Source organism: Corella eumyota, chromosome 2 (assembly GCF_963082875.1).
Source record: "Corella eumyota chromosome 2, kaCorEumy4.1, whole genome shotgun sequence".
Lineage (NCBI taxonomy): Eukaryota > Metazoa > Chordata > Ascidiacea > Phlebobranchia > Corellidae > Corella > Corella eumyota.
In genome coordinates, this window is record NC_137491.1 from 18,616,280 (window position 1) to 18,627,930 (window position 11,651).

Sequence of the window (11,651 nt, forward strand, 5' to 3'; positions counted from 1 at the left end):
AAACAATTTTATTTATGACGCTAAAATCGAAATAAAGCAGTTACATTTCTTATCTTGTTTCGTGGATTCGGTTTTGTTTATATATAATAAATTTTTTGTTCTTGATAAAAATGTTTCTTTTGTATTTGGTTTATTATAGAGCTACCAAATTATCAAATTATTGCTAAACTGTTGCTGTTACCATAACATATTATTCAGTTAACAGCAGCCTTTTTTTTAAAACCTATGGTTAAATATATCGTTGTCAGGTTGTTAACTCGTATTTTTACATTTTTAGTTTTTACTGAAGATAGTTTGGGCTTTTAACGTTACAGTAACTTAATAAATAGACATAAAAACTTGATCTTATTGTGGCGTGTGAGATGATATCTGCCTGTAAATCATGGCACAGTTTGACTTGCTTTCTGCTTGTTTTTATTTTAACATTTTTAAGCACTAAAGTATGGGGGCCAAAGACGATAACTTCTCCTCAAAGATTACAGTTAAGGTAAGTTGTATTATTTTATATTTTTATGTACATTGTATATACCTAATATATACATAACATCTAGTGTTCTTTGATTGTTTAATATCAGTAGTATAAATATTGAGCAATTATAATCTATAATAATCGGCAGCGTGGTGTAGTGGTAAGAACACTTGCTACACCACCATGAGGTCGTGGGTTTAATCCCCACTGCTCGCATGCTGCAGCGCCTTTGAGTAAGACGCTATAAACTGTATGAACTCTTGCTAAGCCAGCACTTAATCAGCAGCATAATTATTGGGCAATTATAATCTATAATATCCCAAACTGTTAAGGCGACTCGAGACTGGGTCGAAGTAACAGTTGTTACTCTATGTTTAAGTCGCGCATTCGACTTTCCCACATCAAGGATAAAAATATATACAAAAAAAATATATATAATTAAAACTACCAAGGCAACTTACAAACCTAGGACTAGGTCAGGGCAGCAGGATAACAAATGTTACTTTGGACATTTTAAATTGTGCGCTTTAAGCATGTCAAGTATATTATTATTGAAATTATAGCAGTGGGAATTAGTTTTAACTTTTTAATTGAAAGATACTCATAATTTAAAAATTTTTTACTATTTTATTTTAAAATAATTTTCAGGGACAAAGTGTTGGAGATGTTTCAACATGCTTATTCAGCATATATGGACAATGCTTACCCAGCCGATGAATTGATGCCAATTGCTTGTAAGGGAAGGGTTAGAGGGGTAACTCCTTCCAGGGGAGATGTGGATGATTCATTTGGAAAGTAAGAGTCGGTTATTTGTAAAATTTGTTGTTGTAAAAAATTGGCTTTTTTATTATTGTCATTTTTCTTGTGATACTACCTATATTGCCAAATATTATTAGACTAAACAGACATATTCTCATCCAAAAATATTTAAAAACAAAATTTTGCCAGAATTAAAATCAACATTTTGTTCAAGAGTTTTTAAAATGCATTTCTCAAAGTTTTTTTTTCAAGCGGGTAAGGGTAACGGTGGGTTAATAGAAAATGTTTCATTGTCGATTATATTGTGTTTATGAGCATATGGTTCTTGGTCAATAGGAATCTTTTTTTATTCATCTATTTTTGAAATAAATTTTGTGGTAACTAAGATTTCGGTATTTTTTAGCTTTTCATTGACTTTAGTTGACACTCTTGACACACTAGCTGTTCTTGGTTTGTATCAAGATTTCGAAGATGCTGTTCATAAAGTTGAAGAAATTGTTAATTTTGAATCTGACTTCACTGTATCTGTATTTGAAACTACTATAAGGATGTTAGGGTAAAAATTAGTGCTTTTATAAATATTATTAATATTTATATATATACTTTTCAGTAATTTATTATTTTATTTTTATTTTTTTGTTTTTTTTGGATATATTCACGATGTGGGAAAGTCGAATGTGCAACCTAAACATAGAGTAATATCAGTTACTCCGACCCAGTCTCAAGTTGCCTGTGGCAGTTTGGGATATTATGGATTATATTTGCTCAAAAATTAAACTGCTGATTAAGTGCTGATTAAGTGCTGACTCAGCAGAAGTTCATATTGTTTTTAACTCCTTACTTAAGGGCGCTACAACATGAGATCACTGGGGATCGAACCCAGGAACTTGTGTATGGTAGGAGAGTGTTCTGACCACTACACCACGCTGCCGGTTCATTTAAATTCTGTTAGTGGTATTGACCTTTTTTTTTAATTTTTCTGTTTAATTTTTTTTAAATATTTTAGTGGTTTACTTGGAGGTCATTCTGCAGCCTTGGAAGTCCAACAAACAACAAATTATTTGTCGAATTACAACGGTTCACTGCTTAGGTTAGCTAAAGATTTAGGTGACAGACTATTACCTGCTTTTAACACTTCATCGGGAATGCCAATGAGTAGAGTAAGTAACTGAGATGTTGTTGTTTTAATTTGTTTCAAAATAACTTAATAAATTTACCAACAATTGTTATCAGTTTTCAAAATTATGTCAAGACATTGCAAAAATAAAACATTTTATTGTTTTTTAAAGCGTGTATTGTTTTTGACTTTATTTTTTAGCAGTGTAATTTTTGCCCGGCAATTCTTAAAAAAATAGATTTTAAGAGTAAAATAAACATCCTGGTATATACCATTTTTTTTTATATTAGTTTTTACTAGAAAGCGTTTTAAAGCAATATTTACACTTAAATACATTTTATTGGTATTCTTATCTCTTAGTTTTACTAAAATATAAAATGCTTTTTTAATGACTTTGTATATGCTTGGTGTATTTTTAAATATATTATCTTTAACTTATATTTATAATTCACTTTTATTTTTATAGATTAACTTATCAAATGGAGCAGTAAGAAAGGACAAGGATAGAGACACTTGTACTGCTTGTGCTGGGACCATGATATTAGAAATGGCTGCGTTAACAAGATTTACTGGCAAGTATTTAAAAAAATACATATTTGTAAGGGTTAAAAATGTACTCTACAGGTTGTACATTATCTTGCTTAGCCTTTGAAAATAAAAAATAAAAAGTTATTTAAACAAAATTTTTAAACAAATTGTTATTTAATAAACTCAGGTGATCCTGTGTATGAAGAAAAAGCACGAACTGCTATGAATTATTTGTGGTCGAGGAGGCAAAGATCTTCAGATCTAATGGGGACGGTTTTAAATGTTGAAAACGGGGAATGGGTCAGGTGGGTTCCTATAAAAAATTCTGCTTCATAGACTTCCCTTTAATATAGAAAGGCACTGCTAAAACATTAAGTGTTTTAAATATTATTAGTGTATTGATATTGCTTGATAAATATCCGCTGATTGGATTTAGGTGTTATTTTAATTAGTTTTACGGGTTGATAGCCCAACCTACTGTCAGTATATTAATTGTTGTAATATGGTCGCAACTCTCAACTAATATTTGCTTAAAATAATTTACCTGCACGCCACAAACAGCAATTTTTGTAGGTCTATAAATTGAATAAAACATCATCAACTAAGCCTAAAGATAACGGAAATACTCCAATTGCATTGAAATTAATTTATTTAACTAATATTTTTTGTTGCTTAGGAAAGAAAGTGGTATAGGAGCTGGAATAGATTCGTATTACGAGTATTTACTGAAAGCTTACATCCTGCTTGGTGATGAAACCTTTCTTGAACGTTTCAACACTCATTATCAGGTTACAAGTCTTTTTGTTGTTAAATCATCTACATTGACATTCCTATGTTGTAACTTGGTTAATTTTAAAATAGTGAGTTTGTTTTGACACATGATGTAATATATTTTTATTTAAAAATAACTGTATATATAATGAAAAAATTTTATTTTATTTTTATTAAAATAATAATTTTATTTTAGGCCATTAAACAATATGTAGCTCAAGGACCTTTAATGGTTGATGTCCTGATGCACAAACCTACAACTAATGCTCGTAACTTTGTGGATGCGCTCTCAGCTTTCTGGCCTGGTCTGCAAGTAAGATTCTTATTTTTTTAAGTGTTTTTTGTTGACTACTTTTATGGCAAAGTGTATGATGTATAACATTTACATAAACTTTGAAATTTAATTGTTAAGATTGATCTTAATAGAGTTTTTTCAAAGTTGTTATGTCTTTAAGTTAAATTATTATTTTTTTTTTTATTTTTTTTTGGATTTTGTTAATTTTTAGCAAAAAGTAAAGGCTCAATTTTTATTTTCTTTACGTTACTCAAAAATCCAAATAAATTTTACTTAATTTAGGTGTTAAAAGGTGATGTGAAGTCAGCAATAGAAACCCACGAATTACTCTACCAAGTCTTCACTCAACATACTTTTCTACCTGAAGCCTTTACCACCACATTTGATATACATTGGGGCCAATACCCACTCAGACCTGAGTTTGCAGAGAGCACCTATTTGCTATATAAGGTTGGTAAGGTTAAACTTAATTTATTAGTATTTATTTACTGTATAAGTTTAGTGTCTTTGTTTTTTGTATTTATTTATTCTTGATGTGGGAAGGTCAACTTCGCGACAAAAACATAGAGTAACATTTGTTACCCTGACTCAGTCTCAAGTTGCTTTTGGCAGTTTGAGATATTTTGCTGCTAATCAAGTATTGGCTCAGCAGAAGTGTCGTTTATGGAAACTTATTTAACATGAGAGCAGTGGGAATCAAACCCATATCTCATGTAGTAAAATCAAGTGTTCTGACCACTACACCATGCTTTCGGTGTTGTAATTACTGAAACACACTATCACTGAACTATTTAATTTATTTTCTTTTTTTTAGGCTACAGGCGATCCCCATTACTTAGATGTTGGTAAAACCATAGTCGATAACTTAGAGAAAAGGGCAAGAGTTGATTGTGGTTTTGCTGGGATTAAGGTAAAAACTGTTTAAATCCTGTCACAAATCAGTTACATTTTCTATTTATACATTAGACACTCATAAAATTTATGTCACAACTAAGTTACAAACCCTGTTTATATACTTGACAATCATAACATTTATGTCACAAATCAGTAACAACCCCTGTTTATATACCCAACAATTGTGAAATTTATGTCACAAATAAGTTACAACCCCTACTTTTATATACTTGACAATCGTAAAATTTATGTCAAAAATCAGTGACAACTTCTATTTAAACATCAGACAATTGTATATTTATGTCACAAATCAGTCACAACCCCTGTTTTATAACAAATTTCTCTACTTTTCAGGATGTAAGGACATTTAAACACGAAGACAGAATGGACTCGTACTTTTTAGCTGAAATGTTTAAATATCTTTACTTGTTATTCACTCCTGAATCTGAACAACTTGGAATTAATATTGAGGATTATGTTCTTACAACTGAAGCCCATATCTTACCTTTGAAGTTGTCTTTGAAGGATAATTTTTGCAACAATACAGTAATTAACCAAGTATGTGAGATTGAGGGTTTAAACATATATATTTAAAATTTAGAAATTCTGATAAATTCTATATTTTTTTTTGTATTTATTTATTCATAATGAGAAAAGTTGACTTTACGACCTAAACATAGAGTAACATCTGTTACCCCAACCTGGACCAAGTTGCCTTTGGCAGTTTGAGATTATATAGAGTATAACTGTGTAGTTATTAATCTTTTGTTGAAGTGCTGGCATAGCAGGAGTTTATACCGTTCATAATGCTCTACTTAATGGCACTACAGCTTTATTAGAGCAATGGGAATTAAATCCAGGACCTTATGTAGTAGAGCCAAGTGTTTTGACCACTACACCACGTTGTCAGTATTAAAATAAAAAAGATGTCTTATATTTAAGTTATTTTTTTATCTATTTTTTTGAGCCAAAACTAAATTATTTTAAATAAAAATTATTTTATTTTTTCCAGGCCAAACAACCAACTAATGCTCAGGGTAATTATGAAAGATCTTGTTCAAATTCCCAGTTTGTTAAATACGGGAACCTGGGATATATCGAAGAAGTCCGAAGTAAAATTACTTTGTTTGCAAAGAACCAAAGAAGTTCTAAAGCTAACGTCTGGTAGGAGAATAAATATTTTTATTATTATTATAAAAAAAAAAACTAAATCTAAAAAAAAAATCTAAAATTTTGTAGGTTGTTTTTATAAAAGAAAGAGCAATTTAATATAAATTATTAAAAGTTATGGAGATATTAACAATTAGTTGTTAACAATTTTTTTAATGAAATTTAATTTGTCCATATTTATTTTTGACAGTTTTACTTTTTTTTATTAAAATACTGGCAGCGTGGTATAGAGGTAAGAACACTTGCTACACATGAAGTTGTAGGTTTAATCTCCACTGCCCTCATGTTGTGACCCTTGAGTAAGGCGCTACAGGCAACTCGAGACTGGGTCGGAGTAACTGATGTTACTCTATGTTTAAGTCACGCTTTCGACTTTCCCACATCGAGGATAAAGATATATAACAGGGAACGAAATAACGGGGTTGCTATTCGCTAAACGTGAATCGTTTTTTAAAATTAACGATTCGTTTTTTACAAATATATTAGAATTAGCGAATCAACCAAAAAAGTTCAAGCGATAATCATACTTTCGTGTATATTTGTGTATTGTTACGATCTATTTTTGCGAAAAATTATTACTGATTGTTTAACAAGATGTTACATTTTAAAAAGCCACGCAACGCTTCAAGTGTTATCAAAAAACGAAGATTATGACTTGGACCTAATTATTGCTCTAAAAATTCAACCTCATTTTTAGCGAATCGTTTTTTAAAAGTTAATGCGCACCCTGTATAAAGAAAAAAATGTTTTTTTTTTTAAATTTCAAATTTTTATTAGCTCAAATCCCCAAGCAAGCAAAGCAACTTGGACCGGACCTCGCAAGTTAAAAGCAAGTGAGTTTGTTCCGGGTAACGAACAACATAACGCAATACTTAAGCGGATGGGTATCAACATTGTAGTGATGACGGATGGTAAAGTTCAACTTGTTCAACACCAGAATGCTGCTGTTACTGTACAAGAAGCAACTGTAAGTTATTCTGTTATTGAGATGGTCTTAAATTAATTTTAGTAGCATGATATAATGTAAATCTACCGGTTAATGCTTAAGTATGTTGATATTATGGTATATAATTTATATTTATTAATTATTTTTCATAAGTTTTTTTAATGGAAGAACTCTTATTATTTTGACCAAATTTCGATTTGTTTTTCCAGTTTGGTAAATTTTTTTTTTTTTAAATATTATTGTGTTATTTGTATTTTGCAATGAATAAACTTAAAAAATTTTAATGTCTTTATAGGAGGGGGCATTATTCATGCAAGAAATGATTGAACTATCCAAGACCATAGCACAAGAAGTGCCAACTACTCCAATATTTATTCAACTTATAAGTTCACCTTTTATGGGATCTATTGCACTGAGGGGTGGACCTGGCCAATTTGGTCGAAAAATTGATGACTTAAACGAGGTAGTTTTAAATAAACTGGTCATGTATAAAACCTTTTAAAAGACTGTTTTTTTAATGAATTTATTTATATAATTTTTTGTTGGGTTTTGTATTTTTTTGGGGTGTGTTGGGTTTTGCATTTTTTTTGGGGGAAGGGTGTACAGTTAGGATTGTGTTATAATAGTGTGGTATTGGTGTGGCTCAAACCTAAAGTGTCTCGTTTATAGTCCATTGCCATGACCAGTACATTTTTTTATAAATAATTGCATCTATATATATTGAAGTTTAACAGATGATCTATGTAGAAGTGTTTTGTAATTTATAGTCTTTTAAATTAAAAAAAAATGCCACTTGTGTTGCGAAGGTATTATTGAGCAAATCTTATTGAAGGGTCCAGTAGTGTGGTGGGGGTTCGGTTTTGGGTTCGGTTTCGAGACGCACCATTGCCACACTATTCGCCTTAATCCCGTCGTTTACGAATAGCTCAAACACGTCACAATATCACACCCCTACCCTATAAAAAATATAAAACCTATTACCTTAATGTGACATGGAAAAAAAATCTTATTATTATTCCCACTATAGGGTGGGCTATAGACTAATAATAACTAAAAATTTTAGGATGTTTTTTAATTTTGTTATTTTTTTATAGTTTTCAGGTGCAGTAGTGTTCTCAGAACCTCTACATGCTTGTAAGGATATAACCAACACTAATGATATAAAAGGGAAGATTGTATTTGCACAGAGGGGAAACTGTATGTTCATACAAAAGGCTAAGGCTGCTGAAGATGCTGGTGCCATTGGAATCATTATAATGGGTAAAAAAAAAATTAAATAATAAAATAATATTTATTTTAAAGTAAACATATTATTTGTCAAAAATGCTTTTAACATCATGAATATTAGCGTATAATGAAGTTTAGTGAACGCTTTGTATATATATGATGACCTTATAAGAATTTTAAACAAAAAAAACGCCGGTTGTGGTGCATTTAGTATGGGCATTTACTATTGCCAACTATAGGTTAAAAAAATCTATAGTACAGACAATTAACTGGTTTGTTAAATATTAAAAATTTTATTTAATTTTAGATAATGTTGATGGATCTTCATTTAAAGACAGCCAACCTTTTGCAATGGCGGGGGATGATGTAACGAAAGTTGATATCCCGGCTGTGTTCTTGTTCCATAAAGAAGGAATTATTCTCAAAAACTCAATTGCCGAACAAGTAGAGGCTGGAAATCCATTGGAAGTTATTTTCACAACTAAATTAAAAACTTTACGTAAGTTAATAAAAATTAATTTTAACAAAAAATGTTATTTAAAAAGTTTTAGTCTGTAAAATTTGTTAGTATATTAAGTTATATACTAATTTTTTTGTTAATTTTATACTATTTTTTTTATACCAATTTTATTTTTATTCGAATTTGAATACTAATTTTTTTAAATATTACGTATCAATTTTTGAAATATTTTCAGTTTTAGAGCTATAAAATATAATCTATTTAAAAAACACGTTATAAAAAAAATTGCTATAACTTTTACAGAACAATTAGTACTTGAACGACATATTAATTCAAGAAATAACAGAGGAACTGTAACAACAAAACCAGATATTAACCAAGATTTAAATGGTAAGTCATTGTTCTTAAATTATACAGAAAAAAATTGCTGTCTTTAAATTAAACAAAATTTACCAAAATAAACAAAAGTTAGTTTAAATTTAAAACAGTATTTATTTATTTAAAATAATTTTTATAATTTTTTTAACGAAATATTTATTTTTAGATGATCAAATTGAAGAAGATTTTAATTTTGATGAAACAGAAGAGGAAGAGAATGAATTAAATTCTCCTCCAGTAGAACAACAATCTTTTGATCAAAATCTTAACATTAAAAAACAAAACATAATCGACCAAGAGCAAAAATTAGAAAATAACGACAATTTAAATGAAAAAGACGAATTATGATAAAAAACTTAAAATCTAAAATTCTAGCTCAAAATGCTACTCCTTCACTGTTTATTGTATGACAGTTTAAAGGTGTACTTACTTAGGTTAGACTTATTTAAAAATGCACTTTTGTAACTTCAACATTTTGTGTCTAAAGTTGATATGAATAAGATAGGATAAGGGTATATGTATGTTGAATTGGTATAAGGGTTAGGTTGTGGTGATATGACTTTATAAATACGAAATTTAATTTAAAAATATTACAGATTTAGTAGTATTAATTTGGTGCTTAAGTGTAAATATAATACAAACTTTCTTAATGGGGTTAAGTAACTAACACCATATTAAATTAACTAAGACTAAATTTTTATTTTTTTAAAATATATTTTTGCAAATTCGTAAATTATTTTAATTTATGCTTATGCTTATAGACAAAATGTTTATGCATTAAAAACACAAGCAAAATATAATGCACAACAATTTGTTTTTTAAAATTCAGTTCTCTAGTATGATAATAATTGTTTTATTTTACAAATGTTCAATTTATTTAACAAACAAGTGTTTATCATATGTCTTCTTTATTTTTGTGCAGTTCTTATCGTAGAAAAAACGCGTTAAAAATTGTTCGTCTAAATAGTTTAAATTATTGTGTATGCTAATACATTTATTTCTTATTTTTTTAATATTAAAGTAAATGTTTTTTGGTACTATTGTAGCATTTTACAGTTATTTTGGTAAAAACAAAGCAATTTATTTTAGTAAAATTTTTTTAAATCAAGTGAACAAATATTGAAAATTTTGTTTTTATTTTATTATTTACCATACCAAAAATTCTAGAAAATGTTATGTGTAGTTTAAATTAAAAAATGTTTTTATTATAAAATTTTTTTTTATTTGTAAAATTTAATTGAAAGTAGAACCTCTTTTTAATTTATTTTTTTTCCTTTTTAGTTTAGTCTGTTGAATTTTTTTTTTTATTGTATTGATTAATACAGCATTAATATCTCTTGATATTTTTTGCTATTTACATTTCATTTTTGAACATAGTTGTATTGAATGTTTATTAGTGCAATACATTTTCTTAATACAAAATAAACATTTTTCTGTCATTCATATTTTGTTTATTATTTTCTTTAAAGGTGTAGGACAAAAAATATGTATTTTACTTTTGAGGATAAATTTGAGCCGAGTAAACACTTTTTTATATATGCTTGTACAAAGTAAACACTTTTGACCAAGAAAGCACTTTTATTGCTAAATAAATTTTAAATAACTTTTATGAACTAGAAATATATTTAATTATATAACTTGTACCATTTATTTAGTTTTAATTAAAAACTGTACAAAGTTTAATATTATGTATTATTAATCAAGCTTGTAGTATTTATAGATTTTTAACTAATGATTTTAATTAGTACTTTACAGATCTAATTGTTGAAATACAGCATTAAACTGTTAGTTAATTTTATTTTTAAAATAAACTAAAAGTTAAAAAATAAACTGAAAATTACTAATTTTTTTTTTATTAATAACAATATGGCGACCATAACAAAAATTCATTAGAAAAAGTGTTTACTGTAATTTCCAATGATTTTAACGGCAGTGGGCGCTGACTTAAATTTATTTGTTTAGTAAATCAGATTTTACTTTAGGCCTAGTAACAGACTTTGATTTTATCTTTAAAGAAAGAAGTCTAATAAATATTATGTTTAATATAAGCATTTATTGGAGCACTATAGTTGAGGTTAAATTTTGGTTATTTATTTGTTTGATGAACAATACAAAAATATATTAACAGTTTGTCGAACATTTACACTTTTTGAATTTTTTCCTTTTTTTTAATCTATCTGCGAACTGACAGACTGCCTTTATGAAGTTTGTAATAAACTTTGTCTAGGTTAAGTTGTTACGCATATAACGTAAAAGAACAGAAACTCATAAAATTGTAAAAAAAGCAAATTCAACATGTTTAGATAAAATAGATTTTATTAAAACTTAAATAAAAGCAGAAGCAAATTCCATCAGTCCATAACCACCTAAAACGTATTTGTCTGCTGTGCCATTATGCAGTCTGTAAATTGCTTACAAAAAGAAATAGTTAATTTGTCAATATGTGATATATTCTTAAGGCAAAGGAAATGACTTTAAAGTCAGGGTTCAATTATGTTTTGGTTATTAGGTCGAATTAAATTTAAATAGCAATAAGTAATAAGCAAGTTGTTATTTTCGCGTGTTTTGCCATTCTTAGCTTATAAACTTACAGTACATTATTTATTAGTTCAAGTTCTTAATATTTATTACTGTATT

At 28.2% G+C, this 11,651-nt stretch overlaps 1 protein-coding gene across 2 annotated transcripts; it reads left to right on the plus strand.

Moving 5' to 3' along the window:
• Positions 1-283: 283 nt before the first annotated feature.
• LOC145743560 (ER degradation-enhancing alpha-mannosidase-like protein 3) lies at positions 284-9,969 on the plus strand. Of its 2 annotated transcripts, none has more exons than XM_082561554.1 (18): positions 284-487; positions 1,118-1,264; positions 1,632-1,784; positions 2,235-2,388; positions 2,812-2,917; positions 3,061-3,178; positions 3,550-3,718; positions 3,841-3,957; positions 4,222-4,389; positions 4,754-4,849; positions 5,188-5,391; positions 5,870-5,997; positions 6,781-6,970; positions 7,245-7,415; positions 8,044-8,209; positions 8,484-8,675; positions 8,940-9,026; positions 9,181-9,969. In XM_082561554.1, the coding sequence occupies exons 1-18, from the start codon at positions 363-365 to the stop codon at positions 9,360-9,362; spliced, it is 2,673 nt and encodes an 890-aa protein (XP_082417680.1). In that variant the 5' UTR covers positions 284-362; the 3' UTR covers positions 9,363-9,969. The 2 variants fall into 2 exon arrangements, with proteins under 2 accessions (XP_082417680.1, XP_082417679.1); XM_082561553.1 differs by having other exon boundaries at positions 3,550-3,661; positions 5,846-5,997; positions 7,245-7,412.
• Positions 9,970-11,651: the final 1,682 nt, after the last annotated feature.

Coding starts and splice junctions, on each gene's coding strand:
- LOC145743560 (XM_082561554.1), top strand. CDS start 363: ATGATATCTGCCTGTAAATCATGGCACAGTTTGACTTGCTTTCTGCTT. Junction 5,392..5,869: donor ACAATACAGTAATTAACCAA/GTATGTGAGATT, acceptor ACTAATGCTCAG/GGTAATTATGAAAGATCTTG. Junction 5,998..6,780: donor AGTTCTAAAGCTAACGTCTG/GTAGGAGAATAA, acceptor AATTTTTATTAG/CTCAAATCCCCAAGCAAGCA.